General features: G+C 58.6%; 1 protein-coding gene across 3 annotated transcripts in view; it reads left to right on the forward strand.

Moving 5' to 3' along the window:
• Positions 1-23,832, forward strand: part of SHANK2 (SH3 and multiple ankyrin repeat domains 2) — a 492,081-nt gene that overhangs the window by 229,408 nt on the left and 238,841 nt on the right. For all 3 annotated transcript variants that reach the window (XM_053899336.1, XM_053899337.1, XM_053899335.1), the window contains one exon: positions 1,870-1,983. In XM_053899336.1, coding sequence (XP_053755311.1) covers positions 1,870-1,983 — 114 coding nt within the window. The remainder of the gene's footprint in view (positions 1-1,869; positions 1,984-23,832) is intronic.

Raw genomic sequence — 23,832 nt, forward strand, 5'->3', positions numbered from 1 at the left:
GTGTGTCTCTGGAGGGGAGAGCCCCGCCCGGAATAGCAGCCAGGAAGCGGACAGCTAGACCAGAACCTTCTCCAACCGCCATGCTTCAGCTGTGGCCTCGGGAGCGCGTGGGCTTATAGAGGGCGAGCGGATACTCCGTTCTCAGGGTGCAAAGTGTCTACTTTTCAGTGACTTGAATCAGCAGTTTATGGGTGAGCCCAGCCCAGCTCCCTCCTTGCTTACAAGGAACACCCTCTCCTACCTGGGGACAGGTGCACCCTGACATGGTGGGCGGACCCAGTCCCCGGGGCGCAAGCCCAGATGTGTGGCCGATGGTCCGGCCAACACGGTTGCAGGACTAGCTCGCAGCTCCTTGAGGGCAGAGGGCCGGCCGTGCGCAAGGCCTGAAACCCAGCAGACGCTCCAGATGGGACCCAGTGTCCCGCCTGCACCCTCCACCTGCCCCCTGCCAAGAGGACCACCCGCCAGTGCTCGCCCCCCCCCCCGCCTCCCCCATCCACGCACCCTGCCGTTTGTCCGTCAGCCTCTGCCCCTTCCCGTGGGTCTCGGGATAAAAGGAACACACTCGGAAGCACGACGTGGTGTCCGTGAAACTGTGGCATGTCTTCCCTGACTCTGTGGTGGGGAGTCTGGAGACAGATGGGCGGGGAGCACGGGGTCACGAGCCTCCTCTGTGTCGCATGTGGAGCTCTGGGGGCGTTGTCCCTCTCTGACAGATTGGGAAGCCCAGGCCCGGGGGTGAGAAGCTTCTGTGCGTGCCACGCAGACAAGGTGTGACCTAGGCGTGTGGCTTCAGGCTGCCCAGCACAGGGGCAGGCGCTGGGCCTCCCGCTGCCGCCAGGCAGTGCTCCATCCGCGGGGCCCCTCTGGGGTGTGGGTCCCGGCCAGCTGGCTGCCTGGGGCGTGAGGGGCCGGCGTCAGCATGGGCCAAAACGCTTGAAGCTGCTCGTGTCCGCATTTCACTGTGCAGAGTGGCCCCCATGGGCAGGCCCACCACCTCTTCTCTCTAAGGGGATCGGCAAGCCCCGCTCCCTGCCTGCACCCACGTGATCAACAGGCCCTTCCCTGACCGGCTGGCTCGCCGGAGGCACGGGGCTCCGGCTGGCGCCGTCCTCCTCTAGTGCTCCTCTCCTCGAGGCCGCACGGAACACGGGGTCAGGGGACAGCCCCCCGCTGCTCTGCCAGCTCCTGCTGCACACTGACCTCCCAAAACTGGTTTAAAAGATCAGGCAGGGGCGCCTGGGTGGCTCGGTCGGATAAGTGTCCGACTTCGGCTCAGGTCGTGATCTCACAGTTTGTGAGTTCGAGCCTGCATCGGGCTCTGTGCTGATGCCTCAGAGCCTGGAGCCTGTTTCAGATTCTGTGTCTCCCTCTCTCTCTGCCCCTTCCCCACTCATGCTCTGTCTCTGTCTCTCTCTGTCTCTGTCTCAAAAATAAATAAAAGATTAAAAAAAAAAAAAAAGATCAGGCAGACCCAGACCTTTGGACCCCCCCCTCCCCCAGCTCGGAAGGGGCAGACATGACCTCATCGTTCCTTCTGTCCGTGGAGGTGACCTGTCCCCCCACTTTTTCCACCTGACATCGTTGATGGCAGGGACTTACAGTTCCCTTCTCCCGTCTCAACTGGGACACCAAGAGAGGGGACAAAGTAGCCGTGGGACTCGTGGTCTCAGATTGCATTAGGTCTCCCAGGCCTAAGGGGAGAGGAGACCTGGGCAGTCTGGTGTCCACACCCTCAGCACCGTCTTCTCGACGGTCCCCTCGAGGTCCCCTCATGGACGGCTGTGTAGACCTGGCTGAGGGCGCTGGCACGGCTCTGTCCCGGGCCCCCGAGCCCACCCGCTAACGGCTTCCCCTTCTTGTCTCTAGTGCTGAGCATCGGCGAGGGAGGCTTCTGGGAAGGCAGCGCCCGCGGCCACATCGGATGGTTCCCTGCCGAGTGCGTAGAGGAGGTGCAGTGCCGGCCCAAGGACAGCCAGGCAGGTAAGGCGGGCACCACCCTTCACCGCCCCTCGGGCCCCGGGCGACCCATTGGGCGTGCGGGGCGTGCGCTGAGAACCGGCTGGTGCCTGGCTACAGAGAAAGGCCGAGTTTCACAGCAAGGATTCCTCTGTGTCATCGAAAGAGGTTGATTCAATTCCTCTGGGCTTTGTCCAAACCAGAAATAGGTTGCAAGACAGTGCGGAAGCATTTAGTTAAGGGGCTGTTCAGTACACGTTCCAGAAAACTTGGATCGTTGGTTTCAGCTTCGGAAAAGGGCTTTCGTGGGTTGAGTGAGTCCTGCAGCCTGGTTATATCCGTCTCTCGTGTGGACGTCATGAATGGGCAGCTCGCCTTTCCTGAAAGGCCCTCCGTGCCCCCCCCCGTAGAACCACACAGTTTGATGTTTCGATGAAAACCACTCGGGAGAGGTTGGGGCTCGCGACGGAAAATCATTTCCCTGTCTCTCAGAACTCCAGATATAGCCTTTGCTGCAAACCGTGTTGAAATCAATTGCCAAAACATTGACTTGAGTAAAACGTTGAGAGGTGATCGCTGGTGTAAAATGGTGTGGGGCACAGATCTGCTGGCTGCTGGGGAGAGCGAAGCATTAGCCGTCGTCTGCGAGGAGCCGGGGCCGCGTGTGCTCTGCCAGCCCTTGGCCGAGTCCCGGGCACATCGCACACACGTCCGAAGCAGCCGCATTTGCTCTGCGGCCAGTGGCTTGGCTGCGTCCATCGTGCGGGCCGGTGGCCCCCGTCCCGAGCAGCTTCCCAGCCCACGTGCTCCCCAGGGAGCCCCTGCCCCGGGGCCAGCGCGGCCGGGAAACGAGGCGTTCTGAGGACACGTGCTCTGGAAAGCGCGGTGGTGTCTCCCGATCTGCCGGGTCCCCCGACACGTGGCTGGCTTTGCAGCCGCTCGGGGACACCCAGCTCTCCAAGAACTTTGGTTTCAGAGGGCCGTCTGTTTGCACTAAGCTTCCCACTGTTCGGTCTCTGCTCGGGTTCCAACACCGGGTGGGGGGGATCGCGACGTTCGCCGTATTGTAGGGGTGTTGAGGTAGGAGGCAGCCTGACCTTAAGCTTGGAAGGTGAGGCTGCCACATGCTCCAGTGGGGAAGGTGGCTGGGAGGGGCAGCCGCCAGCCGGTGGGGGGGGCTGGCTTTCCCGGGGGTGGTGATGCATCCACCGAGCCCCTGGTACCAGCCGGACCTCCAGGCAGTGCCTACGGCCCCCGGCCCACCCGCATCCTGTCCTGCAAATGGCCCGCCCAGCCCCTCTGGTCTGTGAAGGGCAAGACCACAGCCTACGAGCGCGACTCCCCTTCCAGGAGGCCGAATGCCCCCATCCTCCCGGTCTAACTTCCCTCCTGACGGGGAGGGGAATCCAGCCGTCCTCCCCTCTCCTGCTCCTTCCCTGCCCACCTGCCAGCGCTGCCCCGCTTCGCCTGGATAAGATGCCCACAGGGCAGGTGGGGGCCGTGCAGCGTGTCCAGGCCGGTGGTCCCTCTGGAACGGCTTCCCGGGGGCTGTGTGTGTGTGTTTACTGCGGGGAAGCTGTCGGGTGTGGTGGACGTTCCTAGAAGGAAGCTCCTTGCTCCCGCAAGGCTCTGCAGGTTGGTGTCCTTTTGATAAAGCCGTGTTCTCTGCCCAGGCCGATGCCCAGCCTGACGTTCAACACCCTGGGGCTCCAGCCAATCCTGGGGGTTGTGCGCGGGGCCTGGAGAACTTTGGAAGCGGGTCCCTGACTCCCGCACGACCGCTCCAGACCCTGGACCGGCGGCACCCCGTGCAGGCACCCTGTGCACGTTTCCTGAGCCCCCCTGGCCCGGACCGCTTGCGGGGCTGAGCCCGAGACTAAACACGGGTCACGTTGTCTGTAAGGACCTTAGCAGCTGGAGCAAATTGCACTGTAACAGATTACCACAGACACCGCAACTTCATTATCTTGTGGGTCCGGAGGTGAGGAGTCTGGGGTGGGTCTCACGGGGCCACAGTCCCAGCATCAGCAGGGCCGCCGGCCTTTTCCAGAAGCTCGAGGGGAGAACGCACCTCCCTGTTTTCTCCAGGTTCTGGAGGCCACGGCGTGCTTGGCTTGTGGCCCCTCCGGCCAGCCTCAGAGTGTGGGCCAGGCCCCTTACCCCGCATTTCTCCGACCCTCTCCTGCCTCTTCCCCACCTTAGGATGTGTGTGGTCAGATTGGGCCCCCCCCGGGTCGTTCAGGCGAGGGTAAGCTGATTTGCAGCTTCCTTCTCCCTTTTCCACGCAAGGTCACTACTCACAGGTGCCGGGGATTAAGGCTGGAGTGTCTCTGGGGGCCCCCCTGTGCCCACCGAGGATGGGGAATTATGAGCCCAGTAGCTGTGCTGTGACTTAGGCTATGGTTCGGAGGGGGAAGGCATCCTGTCACCTGGGATGGAGGGCGGTGGCACGGAGAGCAGGATCTGAGCTGGATTTGGGGGCCGGGAGGTTCTGATGCGACTCCCGCCGGGTCCCGTGTGCCCTGGGCTTTCTGAGCTTGTGACTTAGCACGATGGGTCCTTTTTCACAGATTTCTTTTATGGAGGTATGATTTACGTGCAGTGAAACGCAGCGGGTGTAAGCGTAGTTCCGTGCGTTTTGACAAATGTATATCCCTGTCTGTGATCGCACTTGGGGTACATTTTCATGACCCAGCACATTCTCTTCTGGGGGCTTTCTGGTCGCCCCAGCCCCTCCCCCATCAGGGTTCTGCCAGCAGAGGCCGGTATAACCGGTTGAACCTCACAGAGATGGGCACCCTGTGGCAGGCACTTCTGGGCTAGGCTCCTGGCAGCCGAGCGCTCTCACGTTCAGCCACGCCGCTGCAGGGACCACGGTCCGTCCGTTCTCGTCACCGAGGCATACTCTGTGCCATACTTTCTTTGTCCGTGCTCCCAGCAACGGGCATTTGGGTTGCTTCTCCGTTTGGGCTCATAGGGAGTTTTCTGCACGCGCCTTTCTCTGGACACATGTTCCCCTCCCCCAGGGAAATCTCTGGCTGTGCACTTGCCAGGTCACAAGACAGGAGCACGTGTCACTTTATAGGAGACATCCAGACGGCCCTCCCCGCTGCCCTGCCTCTCGGTGCTCCGCCAAGTGAGGGCTCCGTGGCCCCACTTTGCCGACGCGTGCGCCGACCTGTCTCCGCACTGCGGCTGTTCTGTGGGTGCGGAGGGCACCACACTGCCTGTGCCACACGGCAGGTGCCACACAGCGTTCTTGTGCGTAAGCGTCTCCCGTGCGCTTGCCCACAACAGTCAGCGTCTTCTAAAGTATCAGGGTGTGTCTTTGTCCGTTTTTATATAACTTTTTAAAATATTTATTTATTTATTTATTTTGAGAGAGAGAGAGAGAGAGAGAGAGAGAAAGCAAGTGTGCAAGCGGGAGAGGGGCAGAGAGAGAGAGAGAGGGAGAGAGAGAATCCCGGGCGGGCTCCACACTCACCACAGAGCCCGACGTGGGGCTGGAACTCGCAAACGCAAGATCGTGACCTGAGCCGAGGTCGGAGGCTCCGCCGGCTGAGCCCCCGGGCGCCCTGTCTTTGTCCAGTTTTCACTGCTCTGCCTCCTGGTCCTGGTTTCCTTTGTGTTCTCTGCTGTCAGCCCTCTGTCACGTACGTGTTGCCGGTACTTTTCAGAGCCTAGGACTTGACTTTTCGTTTTCTAGCTGCGTCTTTAAGGAATGGGAAGTTTTTAAAATTTTAAATGAAGTCCCACTTAGTGATTGTTTTCTTTCATTATTAGCCCTTTTTGTAGCCCCTCCCCACCCCCCAGCCCTGCCATTGTTACATATGGACAGCGAGCTGACCTGGAATATACACGGAATCCAGACACGGTACAAAGTACTTTGCACAAGTTTCCACCCCACAGGCTCGTTCTGTACAAAGTCAGTCTGGTTTGGGGAGTTCTGTCCCTTTGGGGAGCCCCGCATCTCTTTGTTGTAAAGTGAGTATTTAGCCCGCAAATCCCGCTCACACGCGTTGAACGAAATAGGTGAACGATTCAAGGAACCCACGACATGCGAAGGCCGCTCAGGGCACCTTATGCCTGAGCTCGACCGACTGATTTCCCGTCACCCAGCGACAAACGTTAGGGGCTGCTGGCAGCCATCAGCAGAGTGACGTGGTGGCCCCAGGACCTTGGCTGGTTCGCTGAGACACCTTTGGCTCAGTGCCGTGGAGAGGTCGGTAGCTGTATCTTCAACGTGGGAAGTGCTTGCTCTTCTGAAGCTTGGTTCTTATTTCTTAGGACTGTGTGTTTCTGCCACGTCGAAGTTTCCAATAAGCTTTCCTTTGTGGTGTCTCATCCAGCCCGAGGAGTAAGGAATCATCCTCCCCGACGTACATAAAAACACCGTCATCTCAGCACGCAGGAGCGCACCGGGAGGGGATCACCAGGCTGGGCCGTGACCTGTTCTTTGGAACTCCTAGCGCCCTGCCCTGTGGTACCCTGCCTGGCAGAGCGGCAGGGAGACCCTGGAGTTACATGCATGTCCCTCCCCCGTGCTTCTGGGGTGCAGGCTTCTTAAGGATGGGGACTCGTCGGCAGATGCATTAGGTGGGGTGATGTCCGCTGCTATAACGAGCCCGTAACTTCGGCGGCTTGATGTGTCTTTTCTGCCCGGCTGTGGCCTCATCACTCTCAAGGGCCGTAGGGGCCTCTGGCTCAGAAGGAACGTATGCCACTGCCTCTCTGTTCCAGTGTCAAGGCCCAGCCGTGTGACCTGGAGGCCACAGGGCTCGGCCGTGCGGTCCCCTGCCGGGAGCCACCGCTGGCGACCGACCCCTCCGTGGGATAGACAGAGGTTCGTGGCTATGGCCGGACACAGACACATGTACACGTTAAGAGAGGCCCTTTAAGGAATTGGCTCAGGCGGTTGTGGGGGCTGGCAAGTGTGGGATCCGCGGGGCAGCTGGCAGGCTAGAGCCGAGGGCAGGAGCTCAGGCGGCAGTCTTGAGGCAAAGTGTCTTCATGGAGCCTGTTCTGCTGTTCGCCGATGGGAGGGGCCTCACCCACACCGGCGAGGAAAGTCTCCTTTACTCAGAGAGCTGGTTGCAGGTGCCGGGAACTGTGCCTACAGAACGCCTTCCCAGCAGCCCCCGGCCGAGTGCCTGCGGCTCTCTGGGTGCCGCAGTCTGGTCAGGCTGACACCTGAAACTGACCGTCCCCATGACCGGCCCGCACTGTGGATGGAGGGAGGGACGGCGCCTGCCTCGCGGCCCTGCAGGGACCTCGGCGGCCCCTCTGCTTTCCAAGGCGTTGCGTCCCTGTCCCGTAAATCCGGGACGGCGGCGTGGTCCTTTCTCTGCAGAATTGTGCCCATTGAACCACGGTGAGGGATGCCCCCCAGTGACACACGTCCAGTGACAAATGGACAAAATCCATCCAAAATCATCACTTGGAGCCATTGATGAGTCAGTTTATGGAAGGCAGAGGCATGCACACGCGACTTCCGGTGACCCGGCTCATGCATAAACGGGGCTCCCCGCTTGAGGACCCGGCAAGGCCAAGTCACTGCCAGGCAAATGGCGTCTCAGTTGCTGAGATAAAGGACCGGACGGTCTGATGAGAACAGGTGAGAAGGTGGCGTGAATAGCCACTGCCCATCCCTGACCGCAGCCTCCAGAGGCAGCCACGTTCCGGTCGCCCGAAGGCCACAGAGCTGGGCAGTTCAGACCTCAGCTGCAGGACGCCCCGTTCTTAACTCCTGCCTCCCTACCGGGAGTGTACCGGATGAGCCGCCCCGGCGCGGTTCGGGGGTGTCACATGCCAAAGTGCTGCCACAGCCCGTCGGGACCCCCGGTAGATGCACCGACCCCCAGGGAGGAGGCCTTGTGGGGTTCCCGGTGGAATGGACTTCCGGAATCCAGTGGTAGATCTCCTGGGTACAGGCTTGCGACCGGATGAAGGGCGGTGAGTGCCCGGCCAGGGCTAGCTGTGCCCTCCCCGGTTGCACTTCTAGGGGGTGGGATAAAGCTGTGTTTAGGAGTTGGCCCCGTTAGAAGATTCTAGAAGCTATCCATAAGAACAAGGTCTGGACCAGAAAGTCGGAACACTGCTGAAGAATCGGATGTGCGACGCGTCCCGTCTGCCTCTCGGGGAGCACCTCGTAATCACCCTTTGGGGAGGTATCGTGACGATCCCTTTTGTCAACAAGGAAACACCACGGGCCCTTCGTGTCCAGGCTGGGAACTGAACCTGACCGCCCACGTTTCCCGGCTCTCTCTTCGCACCGGACCCGTCTCGTTCCCACTCCTGCTGGGGACCCTCCTCCCCAGGCGCTCTGCAGCTTACCAGGGTGGTGGCCCCTCACGCAGAAGCCCCCGTCGGCTCAGCATCGACACTGACTCTGGGAGACGTCTCCCGAGGACCTCGGGCACAGGCTCTGAGGGCCGATGACACGGTACTCCCGGGTCTGGGCTCAGACCCTACGGGTGGGCTGGGGCACCATATTGAATAGCAGCTTCCTCCTCCCAGAATCGGCTGTGAGCACGGCTTACGGCTCTGCTCCCTTCACCCTCCTGCTGCATCGGGGCTTGAAACCACGTGTGAATGGGCCCCGGAATCACCCCCTCCTTCCCCTGGAGGGCACTGCCATGTGGCCTCGTCACCTTCAGCAAACGCTCTGGTCGGGGCTGAGCCAGAACGTTTGTGAACATTCACTAGTGGCTCGTGGCTTCCCTCATTTGAGATTTCTTGTGTCTGTGCACGCTGATAAGAAAGGAGATGAGGAGGAGGGAGGGGAACCTCCTCCATGATGGCGCTGGACTAGGGGCCTGTCTGCCTGGTGCATCCTCGTGGCCCGATGCTCGTCTACACCTAGGATCCCTCTGTATTCTCTGGGCGGCTGCGTTCAGCTCACCCAGCGGCTCCCAAGATTGTGCTGGGACCGGTCACAACTGCTCGCTGCAGGGCTGGGCAGGGTTTGCTCCGGCCCTTCCGGAGAACACGTCCGGACCCCTGAGAGCCCTTCACCTGTCAGCTCAGCTTTTGCAGGTGATGTCCGTGACCTTCACAGTATGCTCAGGAGGTGGGGACACGGCGGTGTCCCTCCCCCTATTTTACAGGTGAGGGTCAGAGTTGTAAGTGACTCGCTCAGAAAAGCACGCTTAATAAGTGGCCGAGCCAGGACCCAAATGTAGATACGTGCAAGCTGATGGTCTGTTCCATTCGTCCTCCAGACTGGAGCATCTCCAGGGGATCAACCACCCCCTGAGATGTTGAGATTCGGTGGCCAGGAGTGGTTGTGGTAGTTATGGTGGTGATGCCAGTTGGGTCAATGCTGGTGGTGATGTTGTTGACGGTGGTGGCGTGTTGATGGTCGTGGTGGTGATGCTCTTGGTGGTGGCACTGGGGTTGGCATAATGCTGGTGCAGTTGATGGTGGTGATGGTAAGGAGGTGACAAAAGGAATGATGATCATCACATCTGAGGGTCCAGCTTGGTGAATTCTACTGCTCTGGCCACAGGTAGGATTTTCTCACTTATCCCAGCCTGCCCAGCCTCACCCTCCTTTCTGGAAAGCTCCTGGGTTGCCCTCCTGTTTCCTGAAATTTCACTTCTTTCTTTAGGCTCTCCTTTTGGTGGAGACACATCACCGATACTGGGTTCCCTTGACAAGAACCACGTTGCCTTCGTATGTCTGTTTTCAGCTGGTGCTCGCACGGTCTTTGTATTTCTAATGTTTTGCATGAAATACAACAAATAGAGGGGACTTCACAAACCATTCTGTGTCACTTAGTGGACAGCTCCAAAACACCACCCCTGCCCCATGCAACCAGCATCCCAGAAGTCCCCACATGCCCCTTCTCAACGGGACCCTCTCTCCCCACTGCTAACCCCGCCCTGTCTTGCACGCCATTCACCTCCTTATTTTGTGATAGATTTACTTGCTTACTTTAAAAAAAAATGAATGTTTATTTTTGAGAGAGGGAGAGTGCAAGCTGGGGAGGGGCAAAGAGAGAGGGAGACAGAGAATCCCAGGCAGGCTCCATGCTGTCAGCACAGAGCCCGACGTGGGGCTGGAACTCAGAGCTGTGAGATCATGACCTGTGCCGAAGTCGGATGCTTAACCGACTGAGCCACCCGGGCGCCCCACTGCTTTCTTGCTTTGCATCCCTAAACAGCGTGGCTTCATTCTGACCGTTTTTGAACGGTTGATAAGCGGAATCAACCACGTGTGTGTTGTGTTATGTCCAGTTTCTCCCCTGACATCTGTCCGGGATGTCCGGGTCGTGTGAGTGGCTCCGGTGCCCATCTCGCTGTGAGGTTGAACATCTGTGCTTCCGTGGGCGGCCACTTGGGTGGTCACCAGCCCAGGGCTGTCACAGACGGCGTTGCTGTGGACTTGTCTCCTAGCGTAAACAGGTCTGCCCTTCTTTTCCTCACACCCAGGAGGGATGGTGGTCAGGCTTGGGTGCGTCCTCCACTTTTCTAGATGCTTCGGCCGTGTCCTAAGTGGGCGTATCAGCCTGTACCTGCTGCTGTAACAAATAGCACAGACAGGGCAGCTTAAACAGCAGACACTTATTTCTCCCAGTTCCAGAGGCCGGAGGTCCAAGGTCGGGGTGCCGGCGTGTCTGGCCTCCTGGCTGGCGCACGGCCGCCTTCTTGCTGTGTCCTCACGTGGTCCGGCTCTCTGGTGCCTCTTCTCGCAAGGGCATCTATCCCATCACGGGGCCCCCACCTCCCTGGCCTCCCCTGACCCAAATTACCTCTCAAATGCCCCACTTCCAAATACCATCCCGTCGGGCGTAGGGCTGTGATAGAGGCACGGGGAGCACGAACCTGTAGTCCCTGGCAGTGGTGCGGCCACATCCTGCCCGCCCTCGCTGGCCGTTCCCACTACTGGTCTGGTGTCCGTGCAGCGGCAACGCGGGATTTCAGTGGGTTTCCCTTATGACTTCCCAGCGTGAGAACCCGTTTTGTACGTCTGTTGGCCACTTACTGGCATTTCTTTTGTGTCAAGTGTCAATTCAGGTCTTTTGCCCAGTTTCCTTTAGAGCGGCTTCTTAGTGATTTGTGGTCACTCTTTACGTATTCTACGAGAGAGCCCTTTGTCAGTGATACATAGCTGCTAACATCTATTCCCAGACTGTGGCTGGGCTTTACACTGGGAGGCCGGGGACCCCCCCCCCCCCGCCTTCCACCTGGCTCTTGGGGTCACCGATTTCCTCCTTAACATGGAGAAGGCAGGCATGGGCACAGGACAGGGCCTCCTGCAGACAGCGCACACCAGCTCGACTGTGACCCCATCACCTCCTTGACACCGTAGCCAATGTGAACGCACCTTCTGCCTATGGCAGGGGATGCTGGCTGCCCGTTTCAAATGGTGATGCGAGGAGCTCCTTGTAGAAATAAATGTATGGGGACGACCACATTGGGAAAACCCTGCCCTGCTGCTTTGGGGTAGCTTAGCAGTGACCCCTTTCCCAGGCAGTCCCCTGAACTCAGTTAGCTAGCTTAACCTAGTGAAAAAGCCCAGGTCATCCGAAGGCCTTCAGGATGACAGGGTGGGGGGTTGCAGCTGTGTGCTCGGAGTGGGTGTCGTGGGTCTGTGGACTCGGTCCAGGCAGGAGGCCCATCATGGGACGGTGTGACGCTGGTGCTGTGCCAGCCCCAGGACCGGACATTTCTAATCTCCAAAACAGTTCCATGAGCTGTCATCGCCCCTACCTTGCACGTAAGGAAACAGAGGCCCAGAGACAATGTACAATATGTACAAGGTTGCACAGCCTGTGAGTTGCAGACACAGGATTGGAATCTAGGCCACCCAAGCCAAGGGAGCCTTGGGTTCTTGAGCCCACGGATAGAGAAGCAGCACAGCCCCACCCCCACCCCCCGGAGAAGGCAGGAGCCAGAAGGACAGAAGTTACTGCTCGGTCAACAAGCTGGGGGTCACCTGGGAGAGGAAGAACCCCCACGTTAAAAACAAGCACTCTATTATAAAAACTGAAATTGTCTATGAAAATGCAAATCACTGGGGGCAGAACGGTTTTGTTCTTAAAGCATAGGGTCGTTTTGGGGGCATCACCTAATGAAAGCACAGAGTGAAGGGTTCCTCTAAGACTTGCCGTGCCCCTGGGAAGACTTGGGGTCTCTAGGCCCAGTCTGAGAAAACCCTCATTTGGGGTTCAGCCATCTCTATGCCGGAGGAGGAAGTCTAGGTTGCTGGTTGCTAAGAAGCAAACGCGTGGCTCATGGAAAAGCTGGGGCTGATTTTGAACTTCTAACCCAGGGCCTCTTCCTGCCACATCCCAGATCAGGGGGTGCTCTGTTCACTGTCACTCCTTTAACTGAAGATGACAAGATCCCAGAGCTCCCCCTAATGCTCTCTTCCCCCCAAAAAGGAATTGTTATTGTACGTAATTTAAAAGCCCCCGAGTTCTGTCTGTCTTCAGGCATAGCTGGGTCCGGGTGCTCAAATGATGTCCCCAGGGAGCTTTCCCTCCATTTTCAGGCACTGATGCTTCTATGACGGCGTTGTCCTTTGGCCAGCCCACTTCCCAGGGTGGTCCCTGACAGCTCAGGGCTTATGTGCTCCCGAGAGCCCAAGTCCAGCACGGACAGAACACGTCTTCTCCTGCGTGCTTGGCAAGCGTCAGCGATCGGCCCTGATGGGGTTGACCTGAATCATGTAGTTGCACCCCAGAACCAGTTGCTAGAGCTGGGAGATGAGTTTGCTTAGGGAGCGTGGCTGGCCGGGCCTGGGACAAGAGTGTGGGTGGACGGCCTGCTAAGGGTAGCTGGGGTGCTGTGACCAGCAGCAGGAGGGAGGCAGCCGAGCCTCTGAGGACGTCCGCAGACGTCCCTTCAGCAGGGGGGCCCGGGCACCTGGGCTCTTGCAACAGGAGAGAAGACCACTGCCGTGACCTGCTTTCACCCAGCTGGGAGCACTTCCCCGGGAGACAGAGAAGGGGTCGGAGCTGTCACCCCACTTCTCTGGGCGGCTCTGCTGAGAGCCATCGAGGCACAGGTGAGTGGAGTCCCGTCATACAACCAAAGTTCCACTTGTCACAGTGCATACGAAGCCGCTGTGAGGCGTGGCTGTTTCTTCCAAAGCAGGATGTATTTTGTTATGTTTAAAATACAGGCGAATGACTCGATTAACACAATTGTCATCTGAAATGTTAATAAGCGACGACAGAGCCGGCTTCCAAAGGAGTTACGAGCTGCTCCCTAACGGAACATAGAGTAAATGTGAGGACTCATCGTCCTGGTCGCCAGTGGTTATGTTTTCGTTAAACAACCGTGGCAGAATCACGCAGGCTTCCCCCTACTTCTTACTTTTACGCCGTCTTATTAAAACACACTCGGAGCCTCGCCTCTCTGGCGTGTGCACGCTACTGTCTCCGAGCAGCTGCCCTGTGTTTTAAATACCCGTTTCCACGTTCGGCCTCGCCCCCGAAATAGAGTTCTGCCAGGTCTGTCTGTAGCTTCCGGTTCTGTCGGGAGGATTCGGTCTCTGGCATTGCTCTGGGTCCCAGGCCCTCCCGCTCCCTCCCCGGCAGCCGCGGCGGCCTGTGCCGGGTCGCCATGGCAACCTGCTGATGCTGGTTCCAGCCCTGCCCTCCTCCGCCACCTTCCCTCCTGCCGCTACAGGACGCGCGTCTGTGTCTGCAGCTCCTTCCACAAAGTCACCCTGTCCAGCAGCCGCCACGGGCCGGGGCTCCAGCCAGAGGGGAGCCGGCGTGGCTCAGACTCTCGCGGGTCAGAGGGACGTGCTTATTTCTACGGTGCCTCACGTGCGTGGATGTTGGTGGGCAGGAAAGAGGTGTCTGTTACCCTGCCAGGTCTGCTGTGACAGAATTTGACGGCCGGGGCAGCTTCAACGGCGGGCATTTCTTTCTCCCAGCTCTGGATCCTGGCAGTCCTAGGTCCGGGTATCAGGACACTGAGTTCCTGGTGAGGACCCTCTTCCCGGCTTGCAGATGGCAAGCTGTGTCCTCACATGGCCTTCTGCTGTGAACGTCCCTATATCCCTTTATCTTCTTAGAGGGACACCGCTCCTGTGGGATTAGGGCCCCACTCTTACGGCCTCACTTAACCCTAACTATATTGCTGAAGGCCCCATCTCCAAATACGGTCACACTGGAGTTAGGGCTTCAACATAGGAGTTGGCCTGAGGGTATATACTTCAGTCCATAACATGCTGAAGAGGGAGAGCCAGGAACTGAGCTCTGTTCCCTGGGGTGCTTCCTGCCACACACAGTCCCTTCCCACCACACGGTCCCATCCCCAGTGGGGCCGTCGTGTCGTCCATGTCGAGGGCAGTGGTTGTCCTCTCGGTCCTGAGACTCTTATCTGACCAGGCTGCACGCTGATGCCCCAGCATTCAGGAACCTCTTAGGGTCCTTGTTCTGAAGACGGGGCTCAGAGCCAGGGCCACAGAACACACAAACGTCAGAGTCCGTGGCTCTGATGGGCAGCCGTGAGCCTGGAGCCAGAGCCTCACCGTCACCTCGCTGCTGTGTGGCCTTGGGCAAGTTACTTGGCCTCTCTGACCCTGCTCTCCAAGAGAGCAGTGGCAGTGATGTGTTTACCACAACATTGCTGGGAGGGGTGGTGAGCCCATCATGGAAGCATCTGGCACAGTCTGGCTCACAGGCAGGCTCACCAAACATTGGCTCTCAGGTTGATATCATCCTGCGTGACATGTCTGCAGATAACCACAGAGCGTGGCCCTAAACCCAGCTGTCCGGTGAAGCCAGGGTGTGTGAGAGGGACCTGGGAATCTGTATGTTTCACTGGCTTTCCAGACAGGTGCTTGATGAGCTGGGATCTGAACCCTGAGTTGGAGCAGCTTTAATTGGTGCAAATTCAATTGGTGAGCCAGGGTGGAAGGAGAAGGCCTGCAAGTTTTGGTGTGTAAATGCGTGTTTGTCAGGCCACTGGATCAGCCCTCGTTGAGGGCAAAGAACTCAGAGGGTACAGCAGCTCACCTTAGTGTCCCCCACATCTAGCATGGTACCTGGAATGTAAGAGATACTGAGGAAGTACTTCCTGGATGCATGGGTGGATGGAAGGATGGATGGATGGATGAGTGGGTGGATGAGTGGATGAGTAGATAGTGGATGGGGAAGTAGATGGATGGATGGGTGGGTGGGTGGAAAGATGGATGAGAGATGGATGAGTAGATGGGTGGATGGGTGGGTGGAGAGATGGATGGATGATGGATGGATGGGTAGATGGGTGGATAGTAGATGGGTAAATGGATGGATGGGTGGGGGGGTAGATGGAAAGACAGATAATAGATGGATGGGTAGATGGGTACATGGATGGATCCATGGGTGGATAGATGGATGGGTAGATGGGTGGATGGGTAGATGGGTGGATAGTAGATGGATGGGTAAATGGATGGATGGGTGGGGGGGTAGATGGAAAGACAGATAATAGATGGATGGGTAGATGGGTACATGGATGGATGCATGGGTGGGTAGATGGATGGGAAGATGGGTGGATAGTAGATGGATGGGTAAATGGATGGATGGGTGGGGGGGGGTGGAAAGACAGATAATAGATGGATGGGTAGATGGGCCCATGGGTGGTGGTTAGATGGTTGGATGCATGGGTGGATGGAAGGATGGATGAGTGGGTGGATGAATGAATGATTGATGGATGATGGATGGATGAGTAGATGAGTAGATAGTGGATGGGGAGGTACATGGATGGATGGGTGGGTGGGTGGATGGTTGATCGATGGGTGGGTGGAAAGATGGATGATGAATGGATGGGTGGATGGATGGATGAGTGGATGGGTGAATGAATGATGGATGATGAATGGATGAGTAGATGAGTAGATAGTGGATGGATAGGTAGATGGATGGATAGGTGGGTGGGTAGAAAGACGGATGAGTAGATGGGTGGATGGGTGGGTGGAGAGATGGATGGATGGATGGGTAGATGGGTGGATAGTAGATGGGTAAATGGATGGATGGGTGGGGGGGTAGGTGGAAAGACAGAGAATAGATGGATGGGTAGATGGGTACATGGATGGATGCATGGGTGGATGGATGGATGGTAGATGGGTGGATAGTAGATGGATGGGTCAAATAGATGGATGGGTGGGGGGGTGGAAAGACAGATAATAGATGGATGGGTAGATGGGCCCGTGGGTGGTGGTTAGATGGTTGGATGCATGGGTGGATGGATGGATGATAGATGGGTAAATGGATGGACCGCACGGAGGTGGTTGCAGATACCCATTCTATCTCTCATACGCAGCTCACCCTAATCCAATTGTATAGCCTCCCCTACCTTTAAACCTCTCCAACCTTGAGATTTCTTCAAAACCATAGGGTCTGAACAGCAGGAAGGCAGTGGGCTATTATGAGACCCAAGAAAACACCAGCATTGTTGGCATCTCAAGCCAGGATTTCTTTGGGTCTTCAGCCACTGGAGATTGTTAAGGGAGAAGTTCCCTTAAGCCAACACGATGTGCAGTGGCCTCTGACTCTGCCTGCCTGCTCCGTCCTGTGAGTTCAGCAAGCAGGCCTCCCCCTGCCCCTGCAGAGCTGGGAGAATGGCACTGGGGCTTGGGCATCCTCCTTGGGAAGGGTGGTTGACCCATCCTCCTCACCCATGCCACGAGTGACATGGGCCGTTGGGGGCCTGGGAAGACAGATGATGTCATGCCCTGTGAAAGGTAGAATGAGTGAGCTGCTCCCAGTACGGGCTGGCAGGTGAGTGAGGACAGACCTGAGGCCTCTCCCTCGATACCTGGGCACCCAGTTTGAGGATGGCCAACCAGTGCCAGGAGCCCCCCTCTAGCTGGGGCTCAGCGGGAGCCAAGGGCCATCCCGCCCAGAGTGCACCGTGGCTCATTTTGGAAAACGAAAGCCATCATATGGTGCTCTGTATGGAGTTAAGATGTTGTTTTTGGCTTCTCTGAAATAGACGATAGGAAACAGATCCGGGGATAATGAATAAACATTGGCTTATGGGGGCTGCATGCTGGGAACGATGAAATCTCACACTGGCAGATTAAATTTAAGATATGCATATGTAAAGCAGAGATGGAAGGGCCAGGCTCCTGCTCCAACAAATCGCGTAGCCAAGGAGAGCATCTGGGAGGACGCTCTGTATGTGCCCCATCCCCAGCCAGTCGGGGTCTGGGAGAACCAGGGTGAGGAGGAGCCTGGGCTCCTAGGAGACGGGCGGGAAGTGGCCGCCTGGGCACCACCCAGACGCGGATCGGGAATCTGCACCGGGGCTTGAAAAACGCAGTTTCCCGAAGCTTCAGCATGGTTGATCTGATCGGATCGTCAGATCGGTTCTTGATGGTGAACTCTCTCCTGTCTCGTTTTGTTTGTTTTTTAATTTTTTTAAATGTTTATTTATTTTTGAGACAGAGAGCGTGAACAGGGGTGGGGCAGAGAGAGGGGGAGACACAGAATCTGAAACAGGCTCCAGGCTCCGAGCTGTCAGCACAGAGCCCGACGCGGGGCTCGAACCCACGAGCTGTGAGATCATGACCTGAGCCGAAGTCAGATGCTTCACCGACTGAGCCGCCCAGGCGCGCCTCTCCTGTCTAGGTTTACACACTCTGTCACCTGAAGGTCTTCAGACGTGGTGCCCATCTTTCTATTTTCTGAAGCTGAGATAGAATTCCCATACCATAAAATTTACCCCGTTAGGGTGGACGTTTCTGTGGGTTTTAGTATACTGACAAGGTTGTGCAATCATCACCACTGTCTGATTCCAGAATATCTTGGCCGTCCCAAAACGAAACCCTGTCCCCACTGGCAGCCATCCCACCCCGCGTCCCCAGCCTGGGCGGGCACGCTCTCGTTTCTGTCTGCACGGGTTTGCCTATCCCGGACACGTCGTGTGAACGGAACCTTACAGCGTGTGCTCTTTGGCGACTGGCTTATTTGGGCTTTCAGGCTGCGTCCATGTGGTAGCATTTGGCAGATGACATGTCACGTCACGTCACGTCAAGGCTGAATAGTATTCCCTCGTACATAGAGACCACGTTTTGCGTGTGCATTCATCGCTGGGTGGACATTAGGGTTCCCACTTCTGGGCGTTTAGAAACAGTAGTGTTGTGAACACGTGCGTGCAAGTATCTGTCCGAACACCCGTTTTCAGTTCTTCTGGACACATACCTGGGAGTCGAACGCTGGGTCGTGTGGCCTAGCCACCTTTAACCTTTCGAGGCCCTCCCAGGCTGTGTTGCTTGTTCCCTTCCCGCTAGCACCGTAAAAGGGCTCTTGAACGCCCCACACCCTCGCCGACTCTCACGTTTCGTTTCTGGATGATAGCCGTCCTACTGGGTGTGACGTGGTACCTCGCTGTGGTTTTTCATCTACGTTTCCCTAATACCTTGTGACGCCAGCCTCTTCCCGTGTGCTCACTGGCCGCGTATGTGTCTCCTCTGGAGGGGCTTCTGCCTTTTAAGTTAACGTGCCGTGAACACGCTGTGTGTGGTCCTGTAGAGGGTTTGGAAAGTACCAGGCGGTATAAAGGAGAAAATACAAATCACTCGTAACCCTACCCTGTGTTGATAATCACCTCTGAGGTGTCGGGCTTTCTTTGAGTCTAAGTGTCTGTTAGAATTGAGGGCGTCCTTTTACAGCATGGATCCCGCTTACTTTCTTTCCCAAGTGGCGAAGGACATCGTGTCATGGGTCCAAAGTATTCTCCCAAAACACCGTTCCCCGTGGCTCTCCGGGTTGTCATTGGGAAGTCGTTGATGAGTCCGTGCCCCCCACCTTTGTCACGGGCATGACATTGGCCGCCTGTCCAGCTCTCCTATGATTTGCGACATTGCACTTGCCCCCGCGTTTTGTTATTGCAAAAGCAGCAGGGCGGTGACCGGCCTCACGGTTTAGAAGGTCTCTGTCCATGTCCTTAGGGTACTTGTCCCGAATGCACTTGCCCGGATACTTGGCACACCACGACGCCGCCAGCCCTAGAAATGCGCTGGTGTCCAGGGGCAATGGCCGACTGCCTCCTTTCTGACTTTTTCTAAGAGTTCTGGAGGCTCCCTCAGGGCTCAGCTGCCTGTGGCCTCCTAAAGATAGGGGCTGCCACAGCCTGGGGCCGGGCCTCGGGGACACGGAATATGCCTTTTCTCAAGCCAGCAAGGATCAGCAGCATCATGGGCCGGTGACCCCGCCGCTGCGTGGGGCCCCACACTTCTTTACGCCCTGAAGCTGCCACCTTGGGATTCTTAGTCATTTGTGAACAGGGGCCCCTTGCTTTCCTTTGGCCCCGTGTCCCTGAATTCTGTGTCCCTCGATTTGCACGGGGGAACTTGTGGCCTCGGAAATGCACCCGTGGGCCTCCGTCTTGCACTGGAAGCCGCGGGTTTTGCGCTTGGAGACCCTCCCCTCCAGAGTGTTGCCATCTTGAATCAAAGGCACTTTGTTTTAAAGACTCCCAGGGCTGCCCAGGCCCCGCTGGCACAGCCTGGTGGATTCAGGAGTCCCTTCTGCAGCTTAGGGGGGGCAGTATTCATTGTTTAAACAACCTCCAACCCCCCGGGGACGGGGCTCTGAACTGCAGTGGCTTCCCGACCACAGCGGGCCAGGCTGACCACACCCCCGGCCACCTGCTGCCCCTCCCCGGTGGGGCCTCAGCACCAGCTCCCGTGCCCCGCTGTGGCAGAACCGCCCCAACCCCTCCCACTTCCCTTGGGTTGTTTAGATCAGAGGTTTGTTGGAGAAATCCTTGCTGAGCACAGCCAGACCCCCCAGGAGCACGTCCATCCTGAAACAGCTGCTAACCACTGCGAAGGTCCCCCTGGCTGCCCTTGTTTATTTAGCCGAGATGCAAACGTGCCCTTGACCGGAATCCAGAAATGGCACTCCACGTGTGTGCAGATCGGCTGCCCCTGAGCTTCTCCATGGAGCCCGCATTTCCTGGGCCGGGTGCCTCCTTCATCGGGAGCCCAGAGGGGGAGCCGGCCACAGAGTGCTCCTGGCCTCTGTGTCTCTGAACGGACGCCCCTCCCTCCTTTCCCTTCCTGGACCAGTGGATGGAGAAAACAAGCCTGTTAGCCTTGACCCGCTGTGTGGGGAGAAGGGGCTGAGCTCCCAGCAGCCAGAACAGCACCGAGTCTTTGTCCAAGGAGAGAAGGCCCACGTTCCCATTGCTTCTAAGGAAACTGGAATCGGGGTCCCTCATCACCACTGCAGAACTTCTGGTTTGCGAACGGCTACGACTTCTCCGATGCGGGGTCATTTTGCCAGAGTCTTCCCCAGGGCAGAGGGCGAGCACCCCACCCCTGAGGGCCCATTTCACAGATCAGGACGCTGGAGACCGTCACACTGGGGCCCAGGGTCCTGACCATCTCATGCACAGGGATGTCTGTCTCACTGGGTCTTTTAGGGACAGCAGGGACTTCAGAAGTAAGGTAGCGGGACAGCTAACCTCGACCCTGCCTGACCGTGGCCTTGATGGGCTCTGGGAGTTCAGCAGATGCCTAAGGAGCACGGGTTCCTAGCGATGTGGCCCCCCTGAGCCCGCAGCGTGTGTTAAAGATTTCTGTTACTGGAGACAGAGCTAGGCTGGTGGCTCCGTACCCCGGAAGGACACCCGAGGAGCGGAGGAGGGGGGTTGGCCACGCTCCGAGGTCACATCCTGGAGTGGACACTAGAACTTTCTTTCTCCCCTTGACCAGAGCTTTGTCTGACCCGGATACCTGGCTGAGAGGGGTTTTCACCTCCCCTCCTGCACGCGGGCCCATCAGAGAAGGCCCACCTACCTTCCCCGAGCCCGGGCTGGGCCGGAAAGGGCCGAGGCCCAGGGCCCGCCCCGTAGCTGCGGTAACACGGCTGAGGGCCATCCAGAGGTCACACCCTCTCCGCTGGTCCCCCTGCGGGGCCTGCATCAGGGCGGGAGACCCAGCCCAGCCTCCTGTGCCTGCACAACACTACGTGTTGCCCTTTCCCAGAGTCAGGGCAGTTTAGGGGGTCGCAGACCTCACTGGGGATCAAGGGAGGGCAGCACACGCACACACGCGTGTAAACACGAGCTGAGCACACGCACATTGGACACGTAGCACACAGGAGCCTGTATACACGTGCACATGTGTGCACACGCAGTCTTCAGCAGGCTCAGGGGGCCCCGGCCGGGTGCAGTGGACACACGGTGCTCGGGGAAGTATGTGCTCCGCCGTTGCTGTGGGACCGTGCTGTCCTTGAGCCCTGGCACAGATACGAAGCCCCGGTGCTGATCTGACCTACTTCTGGCTCCCGAAGCTCCCAGCTATTCTGGCGGGCAGTCCTCGAATGAGTCCGATTGCCAGGGTGACCGCGTCGTGCATCGTCCAAATGGGGACAGTTCTGAGCGAAGGAGGGCGACTGCCCTCGCCGGGCAGCCGGATGAACCAGGGCCGCCCTACTTGCCATGAGGAGCAGGGCGAGGCGGCCCCTCCGCCTGGTGTCGGAACGTGCTCTCCAGGAAAGGAGGCAAGAGCTGGGTCGTCACGGCAGGCCGTGCCTCACTCCTTCCTTCACCCTGACACCCTCCCACTGGCAGAAAACCGGGTGCCCGGCCCAGGTTCCCCGGAGGAGCGCGTCACGGCGTCACGGGTCGGGAAAGAGAGATGGCTGATCCCAGATGCCGACGGCCGGCTGCTGGAGAAGCTTCCGGCTGCCCATTTCGAAGCGGCTTTGGGGGAGGGTGGCAAGGGCGGCTTTGTCTTCAGAGTGGATCTCCCGGCAGAGCCTTGGCACCTCGCGTGGGCGCTCGGCACGGTGCTCTCGGCTGCCACGTTGGCAGAGGAAGGGAGGTCCCCTTGGAGACCAGCCTGCAGACCCAGAGAGGGCGGTGGGGGCCTGAGCCCTCCCCCAGCTTGGGGCTGACCTGACAAGTCTGGGATTCTGGGGCCTCTCTCAGCTGAGTGGGTGGGTCTGTGGCGTTTAGACCCTGGTGACACCCCTGTCCCCAAGGCCTGCTCGCAGGGGCCCTTCACAGGGGCGGAGCTGCTTCGATGTTCGTGGCTCTGCGCTGGTGGGGATCCGGGCTTTGCCGAGTGCCCAGGGGATGTCACTGATGCTCTCCACACTTGGTCCCCCCACCTGCGGACGGTCCTCACATCTGCTGCCCTGGGCCCTGGTGCAAACTCAGAGGACACCCCCAAAAGCTGCTGGCATTTCCTCACGGAGCAGGCAACCCCAGCACACCTCGCTGCAAGGTCGATCACGGTCCAGCCACACAGCGTGGCCTCCTGGGCTGCCCGCTGCTTCTCCCACAGCGTGGCCGGGGCCTCTCGGTGCGCACGCAGGGCAAAAGGCACCCGAAGCCCCAGGCCGGGGCCAGCCCGGTACTGGCAGCCGGGTTTATGTTGTGGACCGTGCAGGGGCGTAGGTCCCCCCCCCCCAGGTCTCCACGGCCAGCACCAGGGGCCCGGTGTCCAGGACTCCGCTCCTCTATGCACACCCTTCCTTGTGGCAAACTCCGCCCCACCACCAAGCATCTGCGAGGGGCTCCCACCTGCCAGGAGCTCTCCCCGCCTCTCCTCGGCGCCCCCTGGAGGTGTCTCTGTTGTAGCAACATGGGTAGTAGGTCTGGCTGTGGGCCCTTTGCCGTCTGGGAGCTCCGTGTGCAGGGCCGCGAATCAGGAGGGCAAGTCAGAGAAGCCTAAGGAGGCAGGAGGGAAGGGCCTCGCGGGTAGAGTAAACGCCCAGGGGAGGCTCTGGAACACGCACCCCCCTCTCCCCCTCTGAGCTCCTCCTGCCTGAGGCTCTCCCCCCAGCCCTGTTTCCCTTGACCCTGGAGGCCTGAGCAGGAAACCGCCCCAACCATGGTGTTCCTTTCCTTTGCTTCTTGATTGAATCAGGAGCCCAGGCTCTGGAGATACCGGGGGCCTCGCACCTGCTGTCCCCCGGCCCCTCCACGGGAACAGACTTGGGAGCAGGGCCAGCCCACTGAGTGAAGGCGCCCACGGGGGCGGCCCCTGCCCTCACACACACAACAGGCCACAGCGTGCGTGACTGTCTTCGTTTTAGGAATTTCCCAGGACCCCCGCTAACAGGGTCGCCCACCCTGGGTCCACATCGGGTCTGCGTGTTTCCCGTCCCTTTGCAGTTGGGCAGGAGAGGCCCAAATGACCTGCGGCGGTGACCCCAGAAGTGGAGGCATGGAGCGAAGGCAACGGTGGGCAATCGGAGCCCCTGGCAGAATGTTCTGGAATCTTTTTTTTTTTTTTTTTCGTAATTGAGGTGAAATTCATCGGCCATAAAATTAATCGCTTTAAAGTGAACAATTCCGTGGCATTTGGAGTACTCGCAGCGCTGTGCGACCATCACCACTGTCGGAACCCCGTCCCCATCAGCCTCACCCCGCCAGCACGCGGCCCCCACGGGGGCTCCGCTTTCTGCCTCCGTAGATTCCCCTGTTCTGGACGCTTCGTCCAAGTGGGATCACAGACCACGTGGCTTCTTCACCGGGCAGAATTCACTCCGTCTACGTCCGTTTCATGCCCGCTCGGGGCCGGTGTGCGCGGGGGCCACGTGGCGCTTATCCCCCCGTGGACGTTTGGGTGGTTTCCACTCCGCCGGCTGCCGTGGTTGGTGCTGCTGCTCGTGTTCACGTTCGAGGACCAGTTGGCCTTACTGTCACTGCTTTGGCACACTCAGGAGAGGGACTGCTGGGTCGCGTGGAATTCTGTGCTCCAGTCGTGAGCAGCTGCCAGACCCTGCCCCGTTCTAGCATCCTGATGCGGCCGAGTGCGGTCCGTGTGGCCGGTCGCCTCCTGAAAGCAGGGGCAGGCGTAGGGACTGCACCGCAGCGCTCTCCGAATCTTCTCTGCAGCTGGCATTCGATGCACAAAGCCCAGCTCCTGGGTGGGCATCGGCCCCGGTGCTCCCCAGCATCCAGGTCCCTG

This window comes from Panthera pardus, unplaced genomic scaffold, assembly GCF_024362965.1.
Source record: "Panthera pardus isolate Hobbes unplaced genomic scaffold, ASM2436296v1 HiC_scaffold_12, whole genome shotgun sequence".
In the NCBI taxonomy this organism is placed as follows: Eukaryota; Metazoa; Chordata; class Mammalia; order Carnivora; family Felidae; genus Panthera; species Panthera pardus.